This window comes from Vulpes vulpes, chromosome 2, assembly GCF_048418805.1.
Source record: "Vulpes vulpes isolate BD-2025 chromosome 2, VulVul3, whole genome shotgun sequence".
Taxonomy (NCBI): domain Eukaryota; kingdom Metazoa; phylum Chordata; class Mammalia; order Carnivora; family Canidae; genus Vulpes; species Vulpes vulpes.
Window position 1 is genome coordinate 159,906,922 of NC_132781.1, and position 15,563 is coordinate 159,922,484.

Consider the following 15,563-nt stretch of genomic DNA (forward strand, 5'->3'; position numbering starts at 1 on the left):
CATATAATTAATGTGCCAATTAAAATGATTATTATCACCATTAAAGCAGGTCCCCCAAGAACCACTACTTGACAACACTTGTTTAGATTCATTTGCGTTCCTCTACTGCTTGCAAAACGATAATAATAATAATAATAATAATAATAATAATAATAATAAAAATTTCATTTCTTGAAGAAGAGTCTCCAATTCAGATCTCCCACTGCTCCAGGCTGCCCGTCTCCCTATGAACACGGTTCCCAAGGGCTATGCACCTGATTCAAAGAAGGCCTTGTCCTGGATGGGACCACCAAACACTTCCCCGCATTTGCCAGAGGAACTTGGGCAGCTGCCCTGCGTGACTGAAGAGCCCGGGGGGAGATGGGCTCCACCTGTGTGCTCTGCACACACCTGTCTGTCGCGGGGTAGGTGAAGCATGCTGCTGCATCATGTCTGCAAGTGGAAATTGTTCTCCCTGGGGTCCTCCTTCCAGGGTGACAGCCCCTGCATGGCTCTGCAGACAGGCCTCGGCTGTGTCACGATGAGGACAGCCTCAAACTGCCAGACCCAGGCTGCTCCCGCCCACTCGGCTCACCTGGCCAGCCTTCTCCCTGTGGAGGGGTGGGGTGCTCAGAGCTTCCCAAGGGGGATCCTGGTGGTCCTTGCCAGCTCTGTGGACCAGCCCTGGCACGGGGAGGGTCGAGCTGTGGGGGAAGTCAGATGGGCCGGTGTACAAACCCGCTCCATCTTATTGTCCTTGAGGCTGGGGGCCAGGTGCCTAACCTCTTGGATCCTTGGTAGCCTCAGTCCTAAAGTGCACAATGGTACCGGCATCTAGCGGTTTCTGTGAGAACTCACAGGGGTGACTGTGAACAGCCCTGACATGCCTTGCCCTGTACCACAGTGATGGCATTAATGGTGATGATGGGGAAGGGACAGGCTCCCCAGGCCCCGGGGGCTCAGACCTTCTGAGGGTCCAGCCCTGGGATTGCCTGTCACTGGGGGGAAATCCCTCCCACCCCCAATATGGCATTTATGGCCTTCAGTGGAGCATCCCAGAAAGTGTTGCTCTGGAGTCAGGCAGCCGGGTTCAAAGCATGACCGGTCACTCTGCCCTAGCACAACTGTGCCTAATCTCAGGATCCCAGGCTCCGAAATGGGAACGATGGTGTTCAGGCTGCAGGGGCTGTCCTGCCCTCCCCCAGGTCACCCTCTTCCTCCCGAGAGCACGGGGAGACCAGCCTGGAGAGGAGGCAGGGGGCACAGCCTCCAGCCACAGCAGAGATTCTGGTTTCCATCCTGAGAGTGATGGGGACGCTTCCCTGATGTGCAGCAGGCAGGGTGACATGGGCAGAGGGGTGCCGACAAGAGCCTGGGCTGCACAGTGGTCTTCTGGATCTGGTCTTAGCAACTTCCTCCACATTCTTCCCCTCTTTTTGGCTCCCAGCTGTCTGCTGCTTCATCTGCTTTGAAGGCTCACTCAAGGGTGGGGCACCCACATGAGTGTGATTCTCAGAACATCCATAATCCACCCCTCTCCCGGGGAATCTAGAACTTTCCGGAACACATGTGGGACCTCACCAAGTTGGGTGGATACTCCAATCCCAACCTTGTCGTGATGTCCTTGCTGGGCAGCTGGACTTGAGACAGCATAGAATTCCAGAGCTGGAGTGGGCAGCGTCGTCCCGCCCTGTGCTCACTTGGCCCACAAGCCAGAAATCCTTTCTATTGCATTTTTGACCTGTGACCACGCTAACATTTGCTTAGAGACTTGCAGGGCTGGGGGATCTCTCCAGTCTCCAAGACACTCCATCTATTGTTGACAAGCTCTAATAGAATATTTGTTAGCTCGTCAGCTTAGAGTTTACTTCTGTGTCCTTCAGAACCGCATAAGCCATCATTCACTCGCCCACTCACTCACTCACTCACTCATTCATTCTCTAGGTATGTGCTTGGCTACAAAGACAAACAGGACATCTGATCCTTACCAAAAGGGGTTATATTCCTGGAGAGAGAGAGACATTCCACTATTACAACTAATCACCCCCTTGTGAGCTCTCAGCTACCAGACACCAAGCCTATTTTTTGGGGGGGGGGGGGCAATGACCACAATTTCAAAGCATTTCTTTGATAATCTTTCACATAACACCCATTTCCCCGCTGAACTGCAAGCGCCGTACACACATGGCCATGTCGTTAGGTTGTTCTTACTCAGTGCTCTGTTCCCGGTCCTTGGTGCATAGTGGGCGCAAGAAATACCTGCCTCATTAATGAACACCTGAGTCCAGGGTGTCAAGTCAGGAGGTAGACTTGTGAGTATTTTGAGGCTTGTTATGAGAATCTTACTCAACTTGGTCACGGGTTGAATGGGGAAAGAGGCTGGAAGGGGAAAATAGATGGGGCAGGGGGAGGTCTCTGGGAATGACCTTGTAGCTGACCTTGGTGAGCAAGTGGAGTTTGCCAGATGGAGCAGGCCCAGGATGATACAGCGTGTGCATCAGCACGGGGGTGGGAACGAGCATCGGCACCGTCCGGGGACTGCAAACAGGCCGTAAGATCGGGTGGGGGCCCCACTTGGGAACGTGGCAGGAAGCACTGCTGAAGAAATCAGCCAACAGAGATTGAATCACGAAGGACCCAGTGTGCTGGGCCAGTGACCTTGCACATTGTCCTAAAGGTGATGGAAGCTCTTGCGAAGGGTGGGGCGAGAGGTGGGAGTGCAGTCATGCTCTCATCAGCGATCAGCTGTGTGTTTTGGAGCAGTGCCAGGCTCTGCCCGTCTGCAACGGGGAGACTGTGTGACTGCCCACGGGCGTCTCTGAGTCCCCTGGTAAGAAGGCACAGTCCCCTTTCCATGGGCAAGGAGGTGGGCTGAGGACGAGACCCCGGGCTGGTGTTCTCGGAAACATCCCTCATTTCAGCCACGTTACTTCCTATCCCAGGCGTGCTGGAGCACAGTTCACCTTTAATCCTTCTGCGACAAGTTAAGTCAGCCCCTTGTCGCTGAAACCCAGCAGGGCTAAGGCAGGCCAATGCCGCTGAAACCACACTCTGGGCTCAATATAGCTCCCAGCGTCCACTGGCTCAGAGCCTCTCCGCCTCCGATGAGGAGCACCCTGGGCAGGGAGCGCCAGCCTCTTCCCCAGCTTAGCGTCCTCTTAGGGAAGGAGGGAGGCTGGTCGCAAGGTGGGAAAGAGACAGCATGTTCTATACAGACCTTCCTACTTCACCCTTTTATTTTACTGATGGAGATCCTGAGGCTCAGAGAGGGAAACTGGTTTGCTCAAGGTCACACAGCAGGATGTCTGGCCCCAGTCCCCTGCTCTTGTCTCTTCTTTGCACTTGGTAAGTGAGGACAGACTCCCCAGACGGAGTCAAGTCATCAAAATGTTCGTCTTGGGTCTTCCAGCCTACCGTGTCTTTCACAACCATCTGATGTGACGGTTTATAGCTGGGGGTGTCCAAGTGGGGCCCAATAGGACATCTTGCTATTTGGGTATCCCTCTCAGTAGTTTGGGAGCCAAGGGCTCTCATCAGTCCTGTATGAAAGCCTCCGGGCAGAGAAACAGTCTCATTGCCAATATCAGAAATTTGATCTTAATTCCCCAAAGAGGATGGATTTCTCTGGTCAGAACATCCCGCCTTGGGCCAGGAAGCACAGTGACGTGCTGCCACAGCAGGCCTCCTCCCTTCCTCCGTCCAAGGGCGTCTGTGCACACATCCAGATGGACCATGCTGCGGCCTCTGGGCTGAGCCCAACCGCCGGATGCTCTTCCCCCATAAGGCTGACTATGGCACCCTCTTCCCACCAGGTCCCCGGAGGGCTCATGGACCACGGGCTCTTCGACGCAGCCTTGCAGCCCCTTGGTCTCCTAGATCTGTCCTGAGTGTGGTCTCATCTGACCCGAGGGTGGAGGCCCTGCACATTTCATACTCACGAGCACCTGGACACCTGCCGCTGTTCTTGAGCTTTGCAGGGGGACGTCACACACCCCTCTGAGGACATTCAGCCCCTTTTCTCCGCCCCCTAGAGCCACGTACAACATTTTGGACATATGCTCCGGGGTTTCAAGCAGAAGCCCCAGAAGCTTATCCAACTACTCCGTGGGGATCCAAAGACTCCATGTAAGGATCCTGGCCCAGGGTCTGCCAGCATCACAGCACATACTGGAGAAGCAGATAAATAGAACTCCGCCACAGACACAAAAACGAGATGAATAAGTAAGATACCAAGTGACATCTCTCTAATGGAAGTACGTACAAGATGCTGGGGAGCTTCACAGGAGGATCTCTTAATTCCATCTCGGTGAATGAGGTCAGAGGCCTCACAAAGGTTTGGCCAGGCGCAAAGAGAGGATTTAGTAAGCTAAGCGAAGCCTCTTTCCCCTGCTCTGTGGGTGAAGGAAGCAGCTTGTCTGCAGGGCGTCTCCTCTGTTTCACACAAATCCCTGTAAGATGCTTGGGGGACGGCCATCAAGCCTGTTGGCCAGATAAGGAAACATCTTTACGATTTAATGAAGGCTGGCGGGACTGGAAGCTCTCCCCTTGGGGTAACTGCGTCCACCTGGCTCTTTTGGTCTCCAGCCTTGGGTACCGTGCTTGGCACCGAGCAGAGCCTCGGGGAGGTTGTATGAATGGCTTTCAGCTGAAAGCCACCGAGTTAATTGGGTGGTAGAGCTGGATCTCTGCTCCAATACCACATGCAATGCTGAGTTACTCTGGGATCCCCCAAGCTCTCTGGGATGCCACCTTCCCATTCTCCAAGAGGAGAACAAGGATGCCCCCAGGCTGCAAGGCTGGGCAAGATTGGAACAGATGAAGTAGCTGGTAGCTTAGGAAAGACATACAAATGGAGAGGGACCCAACAGAAGCGATCGAGTCTTCATATTATGGCCAAAGTTTGTCCAGGAGATCAGGGTCAAATCCACTGAATCGTCAAAACCTCAAGGCCAAGCCACCGCTAGCCTCAATGTCTGCTTCTGCCCTGCTAACTCCAAGGAGGCTGCCCTTGTCCAGACCCTCCGTGGGCTCCATGTCGCATATGCATGGTCATTTCTTTGTTCTTGTCCTAAGTCGTCTTGTGGCACATTAGACACAGCCGGCTCTTCCCCCTTGGGACCTGGGATACGTACACACTTTCCTCACATCCTGCTTGTTGCTCCTTCTCAGCCTCTTCCCTGGTCTACTTTTCTACCTCTAATTTTTCCTTTTTAAGATTTTATTTATTCATTTGAGAGAGAGAGAGAGCGCGTGCACAAGTGAAGGGGAGAGGCAGAGGGAGGGGGAGAAGCAGGCTCCCCGCTGAGCAGGGAGCTCGATGATGATGTGAGGCTTGATCTCAGGACCCTGAGATTATGAGCTGGGCCAAAGGCAGACGTTTAACCATCTGAACAACCCAGGCATCCCTCTATCTCTAAATTTTGAGCACCCCAGGGCCCAGCGCTGAGTGCTCTTCTCCTGCCTTTCTCCCCACCCCCTGCCCTGTCACCTCGTCCAGGCCCACTATCCATAGCTGTGGCCTCCAAATATAAATCTCCAGTCCTGACCTCAGTCCAGAGCCCCCAACTTGTAGGCTCAGGGGCTGCTCTGACAATTCCATCCCCATGTCTTAGAGGGACTTGGAACTTGACACAGCTAGCAGAGAATCCCGGCCAGCCCTCTCCTCCCCTCCTGTGTTCCAGGTCTCAGGGAATAGCACCCTCCCCACACCTACCTGCTGGAGCCTGAAAGCCAGGAGTCACCCTCAATCCTTTTCCCGCCAACACATTAGCAAGCCCGTTAGATTCCACCCGCAGGGCATAGCAGAACTTTCCTTCCCACCGACTCCGCTGCCACCACCCTAGTCCTTACCCAAGCCACTGTCACCCCTTGCTTGTCACTGCTGTGACAAGCTCCACGCAGTCTCTCAGACTCTAGTCTTGTCTCCCTTACAATCCATCCCCTTCCCAGAAGTGACCTTTTAATAAAGTGAACCAGATCCTGTTACTTCCCTGTTCCAAACCCTCCAAAGCTGCCCTTGGAGTAACCCCAGGCCCAGCACCCCGGAGCCCTGCTGGTGGACTCTCTTTCTGTTCTTTGAACATATGAAGCTTGTTCCCAGAATAGCTCCTTTCAATGTACTTCTCTCCTCTGCCCGGAATGTTCCATCTCCTTCCCCTGGCAAGACAGGTTCCTTGTTGCCTTTGAGGTCTCAGCTTGAACAAGTCTTTTCCTGACCACTCAATCCCTTTCTATCCCACCAGACTATTTTAACTCTCTGCACTTGCCCCATCATTGTCAGGTGCACAGTACCATTGTCTGGTATTTTCCCTGTTTATCTTTTTTTCACCTCCTCCAGCCAGCTAAACTTTGGGAGTTCAGGATCTTGGTGTCCTATTTCCTGATGCACACCCAGTGCTCAGAACCATCCTGCTCAGTAACTGCGTGCTGAACTAATGGAGCAGCTAGCTCCTATCAGAGTTTCCCATGTACCAGCACATGGTCCCTGGCTGGGCCAAGCGCATTGCGATCACCCAGGGAACTGGTTAAAAGTAAAATGCCCTGAGGTCCCTAACCTCAGCTATTGGCATATTTTTATAGACATTCCATGGAGCAGCTGCAGTGGGCAGCTCCTACCCGTTTCCTGCCAAAGTGCCGCCAAAGACCTGGGATTGGGGCTGCAATGCCTGCAGCCCACACTCTGACCTCTAGGGGGAGCCTCCCGGGTTTCTCCATCACTCCACCCCCAGAAGGAGGAGCCCCGTGCAGAGGGTCTGGGATGCATCCAACCCGTCCTGAGCGTGGCATAAAAAAATTGCAATGGAACTAGACGCGGAAATGTATTCTTACTTCCTCTTTATGTGTTAGAGTTCTTCAATAAGCAGCTGTCCTTTGGCAGGCCCACTCCCTGGCACACCGACTTTCCTCTTATTCAACTGGGGAGGTGAGATTGGGCATGGGGCATTCTTCATCGGAGAGAGGCTGCCCCTTTGAAAGGCCAGGGGCAAGGGAGGGAGGCCTGGATAAGGCAGCTCCGGCCAGCTTGGCTCTGGTCCTGTGAAGAACGCGTCTTGTCTTTCTTACTCCCTTCCTCTTCCAGATTCGGGAGCTGTCAGGATCCGGATGTGAGTCCAGGGGAGGAACACAGAGCAGCCCGGTTGGGTCCAAGCCAGAGGGGCTGGGGCGGGAGGTGGGGGGGCGGGGGCATCATCCGGCTCACTTCTCCAGGACTTAGGTCTGGTCTCTACTCATCACCAAGAGTGTACCTGCCTTCTCACCCTTGATGACATCATTGGACCGTAATGTCCCCTTCTGCTCATCACTTTCTATTTTGGTTTCAGACAACAAAGCATTGTCAAGGACTTACACTAAAAGAGAGCCAATGCCAGGAAAACCATTTCGAAATGACTTCTTGCTTCAGGGAGAGAAGAGCTAAGATCCACTGCAATGGCTTAACTGTGTGATGACATTTCCATGAGCTAAAATCCGGCGTGTTCACCAGCATAACCACATAGACACAAGGAACATACCATTTTAAATTGTTGTCTCCGCCTATCTGCCTCGGGAATGTAGGTGGGAGGATGCAATTCAAGGAATCCGATGATCCTTGGTGATCTTCCGAAAACATCTTCCACTCTCAGTTTATAATTTCCTTTTCTCCATCCCTTTAAGCTACCAAGACACGTGCTAGGACAATGGCCACCATTTTGAATAGGTGCCACAATGAGTCAAGCCCTGGGCTTATTTGGCTGCAGACCTTATCTGTTGATGCCTACAATTGTAGGTGTTTTCATGCCTAATTCCACATGAGGTTGCTAGACTGCAGAGAGGTTAGGTCACTGCCCAGACACATACCCTGAACTCATATGCAAGTATCCTGACACCTCAGCTGTCTGTCTTCCTATCTCATCCTTCCCAGCCTCCTGGGCCAGAGCGGCCACAGCCCCACTGCGGAGGCATCGAGCAGAGGGCCCTGGGGTGAGAGCTCGCCCCAGCCAGGTAGCATCATGAAGGAAGCCCTCGTACCACAAAACAAACACCCAGGTGCACGCTCCCCGCAAGGTGAAAGAAGCAAGATACCGGATGCTGAAAGCAGAGCATTATCACATTGTTGATCAGTCTCCTCCTCTCTCTATCTTCCTCTGTGGCTCTCTTTTCTGTGGCCTTGTAACCTGGACCCAGCACAGCTCTTGGGAACAGATTGTGAAGGAAAGAGACAAAACAAAGGAAAGATGATAAAAACTGCTATGAAAGGTTAAACTCCCATGATGCTCTGTGGCTGTTTAATGGATTTCTATGATATAAACAGACCTTTGGCTTTGCCTGCTGGGCAGGTGACCTCCAAATAAATGAGTTTAGACAGTATTCCCTAATAAGAAATGTTCCTTTTTCCCCCCCACACTCCACAAAGCCCCTTGAGCATACAGAGACCCTCTCTCCCTCTCAGACAGATACCATCGGCGGCACGCACACGCCCATCTGATATACCAGTGGGCTGTGCGGTATGGGTCCGTCAAAACAAGCACATGCATTTGCATTTATACCTCATTTGTTCACTTAACAAACATTTACAGAGGTGACTCGGCACTAGACGTGGTGGATACGGTGGGGAAAAGGCCTGGCCTTGGTGCTTGTGATGCTCACCGTCCAGTTGACAGACGCGGAGACGTAGGTAAGAGCCCGAGTATAGACCGGCAAAGAGCAATCATGGAGGAGGGAGTGTCTAGAACTCTGCAGACGTCAGAGGAGGCAACATGAACTGAGACACGGTCTCTTTGGATGGCCTCAGTTTCTTCATCGGAAAGTAGGCGTAACAAGAGACACGACCTCACAATGCCAACGTGGAAATGAAAGGTAGTCACGTATCCGGGGTCTGGCACGTGGTAATTCATACTTGCAGCATTACCAGATGAGCCCCCAGTTAGAGATGTGAATGGATAGAAACGATGAAGCCAAGGATAGGATCAATCATTTGTTTTCTAGAACCAAGTCCTGACTTTTATGCGAAGGGCAGTTTGCTTTTTCGGTGACCTTCCCCCTACTGTCCAAGTATGGGGTCGCACCCCTGCTCTTTTAGCCACGGCTGCATATTTCTAGGGAAAAAGCATCAGTCCCCGGAAACTCAAACCTGGGAGAGGAAGCCACGCAGCAGTGGGGGAAGCACGGGGAGATGGAGAGGAGGGCTGTGAGGCATCCTGAGGATGAGCAGGGCTTTGACAGATAACCAGGATCCCCAGCACATAAGGTGCCTGACAACTCTCTCGACATCTCTCTGTCTTCAAAGAAGTCTCCTGAGAATGACGGTCCCTCTGCCCATCCCTCTCACCCCCCACCCCCCCACAGTCTAATGATGGCAGGTTACACAACAAATACAATTCATTTTTTTTCAACTTCACATTAGAATAAGCGTGCCTGGAAAATTGGCTCTGTGAGCAGTCACTGTTCTTCCCTTGCCAGGAAACCACAGTATATTCTAGAGGTCTCAGAAAAACTGCCAATATCTAGAGCGGGCTGTCTTGTAGAACTTTCTGTGATGATGGAAATATTGCATCCCTACTCCATACAATATGGTAGCCACCAACTGCATGTGGCTAGTGAGCTCTTGAAATACGGCTATTCTGACTGAGGACAATGGATTTCGGATTTAATTCAATTTGATTTAATTTAATTTAGATTTAAATAGCCACATGTGACTAGTAGTGGCTGCCACACTGGAGAGCACAGACCCAGGGGCTCTCCTTGTATACATTTTCTTGAGCCTCTTCTATAGTTCTGGCATTTTCTTCTACAAACTGGGCAGGCTATGGGGCAAAGTGCCCAAGGTGCACCTCCTCCTATCCCCTGCCCCCACCCCATCTCTAAGATACCCACATGGCAAGACCTTCCCAAATGTTCAGCCAGAGGTCTTGTTAGCCCCAAGGGAGTGACTCCTTTTGCTTCAGACAATTTCATCAGCTCTACTAATCCACCCAAAGAATCCAATCCGTTCATTACATTTCTGAAAGCTCAGGACGATTCCACTGCTAAGATAATGTCTTTAGGGCCAGAGGGGAGGCTGCTGGGCTGTACACGTCTTGGGCCACTTTGTGCCCACTGGGCTGAGCGGGCAGTGGCAGCCTCCCCACAATGCCCTGCTTTTCCCTTCTAAAGAGATTGGAGACACAGCCCTGGCTGGGCCTGTGTAATCTATTCATTTCCTTCCAAGCTGGGCTCTGTAAGCTCATTCACAGAGGACGGGCAAAGGAAGCTGGGGAAGCAAACAGACGTACAGAAAACAAACAGTGCTGGGCAGCTCCTTGTTTGGGGGGGCTTCTCTGCTTGGGGGGGGTCTGACTGCAGGAGAGTGGGGCTCCCATTGCTGCTTCTCCTGCATCCTCTAGAAGCTCTGCCCTCCTCCCCCCACCCAGGAGCCTTGGTTCCTGCAGCCCCCATCTTGGTAAGCTCTTATCTCTCTCCTTTCAGCTGGCTCCTTGGGAAAAGAGGCGATCAGTGAGGGGAAGGCCAGAGTGGCAACAGGCAGAGAGAGAACAGGCAAGCGTGGACCACTTCCCTGCAGTTTCCCCCATCCTCACCATCCCAGATGGGGCATGCGAGGTTCCCCTGGTCCCAAGGAGACTTCCAAGTCAGCTGAGCCTGCTCCCTCAATCCAGCTACAGAATCACAAGGGCCCAAACATTTGGCTCTGGTGGGCGATTTGCATGTGATTTGCATACATCTGCATACCCCCTCCCCACTCCAGAGGCGTGCAGTCAAAGGATGTGAAATGAAGTAAAATAAATTAATTAGTGCAGCCTACCATAGCCCAATACACAGGGCCTGACACCGTAAGAGATGCAACTGATTTTCAAGGCAATCAACATGATCGCAGGCAGGCTACGGTGGAGAGAGACGGAGAGGCTGGTGATGGGGATTTCTCAGCATTGGCAGCAGAGAAGGGGAGGGAAAGACCACGTCTGAGCCAAGAGCTGGGCATCTTCGTCCTGCCCCGGCCCTCTCCCCCCATCTTCAGGGGACGCAGAGTGGAGCCGCACGGAAGCCGGCTTCTGGTTTCTTACACCTGGGCCTGGCGCTGGCATTGCCCCCACCCTGGCGGCCACCTCTGCAGGCAGGTTTTCACCACTGACACAGAAATCCCTTTTCCAACCAGAGTGAGGATAGTTGCTTCGAGGTCTGGCAAGGCAGTGAGGTGTCCACTGGTAGTTCCCTGTGTGCAAGCGCCCTCCCACCATCGCCCCCATAAACTGTGCCCATTGGGTCTCCGTATTTCTGTCTGCCAGCTGGGCGGGTCTTTCACTTCCCCTCACTCCGATCCCATGTACGGATGGTTGAGGGAGAGACAGTCCCATCGTTAGCAGCGAGCTGCAGTTAATTTAGCACAGTCCTTCTGCCAGGTGCTAATGAGATGCTCGCAGTGTGTCAGCCAAGCAGCTTCCATATCATGTAAATACGCCTCTTAGTGATTCAGTTCATGGCACTGTTTAACATAGGCCTTGACTTTCTCTAGGCCTGTTGATCTATCCGGGATGGCAATCTCATCTAAACTTGGGGCCCCGCGGGGTGTCGAACGTCAGGTTCACACCTGTGGGGCTCAGGCCGCTGCCGGGAGAGCTTGGGTACTGGGGGGTGGGGCCCTAGAGGCGATTTTAAGTGGGAGGGGCTACAATGCTAAGATGGAGAACGATGATTTTGGTTAAAAGGAGCCCAAGTCACAGCCAACAAACCGGCAAAGGATGAATCAAAGGCCAAGAATGCAAGAAGGACCAGCAAGGACAGGATGGTCCAACCAAGGCTGGAGCCAGAGCAAGACTATTGAGGAGCAGGGAGCCGGGTCAGAGTGGTGAGTGTGCCCCCCGGGGGATCCTCTAACACAGGGTTTCCCAGCATCACCCTGTGCAAGCGGTGGGAGTGTGAAGGAGCAAAGGAACCAGTTCTAGAAGCTTGATCATCAGGTTGCCAATGCTACCCCCCCCACTCCCCACTCTGCACCCCCCACCTGCTCGCTCCATCCGCTCCATGCAGAGCAGTTCCACTCGACTGTGTCACCTCCCGGTTTCATCTGAAGAAAGGGCAATGCAGCAGACAGAGGTTAGAGAAGTATTGTTTTAGATCAGGGGTTGGCAGACCATGGCCGGTGGACCACATCAGCCCATACAGCCTCTTTCTGTACAGCCCACGAACCAAGAATGGCTTTTTACTTCTCTAAAAATGGTTGCAATATATATATAAAAAGAAGAATATTTTATGACATATAAAAATGATATGAAATTCAAGTCCCAGTGTCCATGAATACAGATTGGAGCCCAGCCATGGCCTCCCGGTGACACATTGTCTATGGCTGTTTTCACACAATAACAGCAGAGCCGAGGAGTTGTGACAGAGACCATACGGTCCCCGGGAGAGGAGGATATTTACTCTCTGGACCTCACCGAAAAGTGTTGCCAAACCCTGTTTTCTTTCGATCGTGGAAGGGGAGCTCTCTGCCCCAACTCTTGCTCTTGCACCTTGCTCTGCATGAACCTGAGCGTGGCACTGCAACGCCCATTCCAACCTGAACTTCTCCTGAGCCCGGCCAGGCCTGACTCCCTTGTGGCCAAGGGACACCAGGCTGGGGTACCCGGTTGAGACACATGAAGGCTCCTATCAGCGCCTGAAAAGGCCAACACTTGTGCCCAGTACCCAAGCCGGTCCTCCTGTTGCCACCAGCCGGGCATGGACAGGTGGGCATCTGTGTGCCTCTAAGAGCCCTGCACCTCGGACCCAGCTCAAGGTGCCAGACACCACGAGAGTCCTACACGTAATCGAAGTAGAAGGAGGACCATCTCTGGAATTAGTTTCAAGAAGGCACAAAAAGCGGGAGGCAGAGATGTCCTTCCAGTTGGTTCCTGTTGCTGCTCTCAAGGACTACACAGGCTCTTCGGGGCTCCCTGGGAGTCTCACCTCCAGCCTAATGTTGGGGCTCCCTAGAGGTGAACCTCCCACCTTACTCCCCTTTCCCTGGCCTGTTGGGACCTGAAGGCTGGTACCACACAAGTCGATCCTGACTCCCTTCAGGGGAGTGCTCTGTGCTCTGCCAAGAACATTACCCAAAGCCTCATGCCTGGAATTGCAGCCTTTGATGTTCCCTGGTTGTTACACAGCACCCAGGCCCCACGGGGTTCTTCATGACTCCTACTTGGTGCTGCTGGGGTTTCCTGAGCACAGGGGCATATCAGGGACACAGAGGAGACCAGAAGGAGGGAGAGACCCCAAAGCTGGAACAAAGTGGTCTTGGAGGAGGGTTGGGCAGAGGATGGGAACCTGGCTGAGGGCACAGAACAACACAGAGCTGGGTTAGGATGGAGGACGCAGCCAAGCCTGCAAGGGTCTCCAGAGGGGCTCCGGGGACTCTACCTCCAGCCCCGGTTGGTGGCGCGGAGGAGACAACTGCGGCGACTTACCCGGTACCACACGATCTCACGCATGCGACCATCGGTCTTGAAGTTACACTTCAAGGTCACGGCATCACCAGCCACCACGGGTGGGAGAGGCTCAATGTTGACAGTCAGGTAGCCTACGGGAACAAAAGAAAGCGGAGGTGAGGGCATGTGAGCATCAGAAAGGTTGGGCCAAGTGGGGCGGGGTGGGGGGAGGGCTGGCACCGCCGTCCGGGCTGGCACCGCTGTCCGGGGTGCCGTTCGCACTGGAGCCCCTGCGATTGGTGCCGGGCTCATCGCTCCCTTCCTCCTTCTCATTGACCTCTCCACCCTGAGGACCTCCCTGGCTCCTGTGGGTCCCTCCAGTCCTGAAACATTTCTTCTGGGCATCAATTTTCCCTTGAAAGTAAGACCCGCTGGCAGCTGGGGGAAATGCCTCAATGTATTTCTACAGGTCGTCCCAGGGCAACAGTCCTGCGGTCACACACTATCCCTCCCGCCTCCCTATCACGGAGCCTCCCTACGCATTGGCCAGTTGAGCCCCACGGGAAAGGAGTGTGCCATAACCCATCTAACCCGGCATTCCCAAACCTACGTGACTACCGGCCTCTTAGGCATCCCTGAAGCCCCATCGGCAACCGGTGCAGCCAGGGTCCCATGGAACCCACACTGGGAAACTATTCTAGGGCCCCGGACTCCTCCGTTCCCAGCCTCATAACCAAATTACTCCTGGTGAAAGGGGACGAGCTCCCTGAGGGGCCTCTGAATCTCCCATCTCACATGCCGGGCCACCCAAGGGGGGAGGGATCCACCCCGAGCCCACACCGGTGGAGGGCTGATTACGAGCTGACCGCCTAGGGACGAGCCCAAACCACTGCAAGCACCAGAGGCTGCGTCTCACCCACCAGCAGCCCCCGGAAATCCCAGGAGCGGGCACCCTTAACCTGGAAGCCGCACCCTGGGGAAACACTCCTGTCTCCACACCGGAGTCCAGCCTGGTGAGGCCTCTGACCCTCTCCGCCGCCTCCCGCAGCCCCATCCCAGAGGGCCAGGCCCCGCTCCGGCTCGGCAGGGGACCTCATTCTTGGGCTGATCGTCCGGGCCCATCTGATTGGCCTCCTGTCGGTTGATGTCCAGCCATTGATCTGATGGATCAATCCAGTCCGATTGTCTTAATGAGAAAACTAGCCAGGATGGTTCAGGGATTTCAATTGTGCAGGCAACCTGAGCACACGGAGCTCAGGCGCCTGACCCCTGCCTGGAGCTTAATAGTTACAACACTCCCCGGGGGTTAAAGAAAAGAAAAAAAAACAACAACCCAGAATTGACCTCTTCAGGATCAATTTGGAAGCGGGAATCAGGATCGACTTGTGTTGTACGAGCCTTCAGGTCCCAACAGGCCGGGGAAAGGGGAGTAAGGCGGGAGGTTCACCTCTAGGGAGCCCCAACCTTAGGCTGGAGGTCAGACTCCCAGGGAGCCCCGAAGAGCCTGTGTGGTCCTTGAGAGCAGCGACAGGAACCAACTGGAAGGACATCTCTGCCTCCCGCTCTCGTCATTCATTCAGCCTCAGTTTGCTCCCACCTGCTCTGAGCAGGGCGGTGACCCGGGGAGCAGGATGTCCCAGCATGGCCCTGTCTACTACGCATGCACAGTCTGGGGACAGACTCACAACCTGGTCACACTCCGTGGGCGGGTGGAGGTGGGGGCCGTGCAGGGGAGGGAAACTTTCCAGTCTGGACCATCAGGGAAGTCCCCAAGCCCAGGTGCGTCCCAAACCATGACAAACGAGGAGCCCAGTGACAGAGAGGACTCTGGGCAAGCCAATCCTGAGCAGGACGTAGTAATAATGGGTCACATTTCCAGGGCACCTACTCCGAGACAGGTGCTGGCCTAAGCGCTCATTACACACTCATTTCAGTGTCCCGACAATCCTAGGGGAGAGGAAGCAGTATTATTCCCACTTTCCATAGGGAAACAGAGAGGCAAAGTAACCTACCAGGGTCACACAGCTGTCAGTGACACAGCTGGGACTGAAGCCCAGCCTGCTGATCCGTTCGGACCGCCACGCTATACACAGCCTCTCTGATGATGGGAGGGGAGGGCAGGGCGGTGGACACTGCACATCCAGCCCTGGGGACGAGGGGGACGCGCTGCTGGAGGGCCGTGACGGAAGCCCAGGACCTGATCCTGCC

At 54.0% G+C, this 15,563-nt stretch overlaps 1 protein-coding gene across 1 annotated transcript in view; it reads right to left on the bottom strand.

The window, feature by feature from the left end:
- Positions 1 to 15,563, bottom strand: part of IGSF21 (immunoglobin superfamily member 21) — a 240,475-nt gene that overhangs the window by 124,534 nt on the left and 100,378 nt on the right. Inside the window, exon 2 of the mRNA XM_072751042.1 lies at positions 13,395 to 13,507. Within this exon, the coding sequence (XP_072607143.1) occupies positions 13,395 to 13,507 (113 nt within the window). The remainder of the gene's footprint in view (positions 1 to 13,394; positions 13,508 to 15,563) is intronic.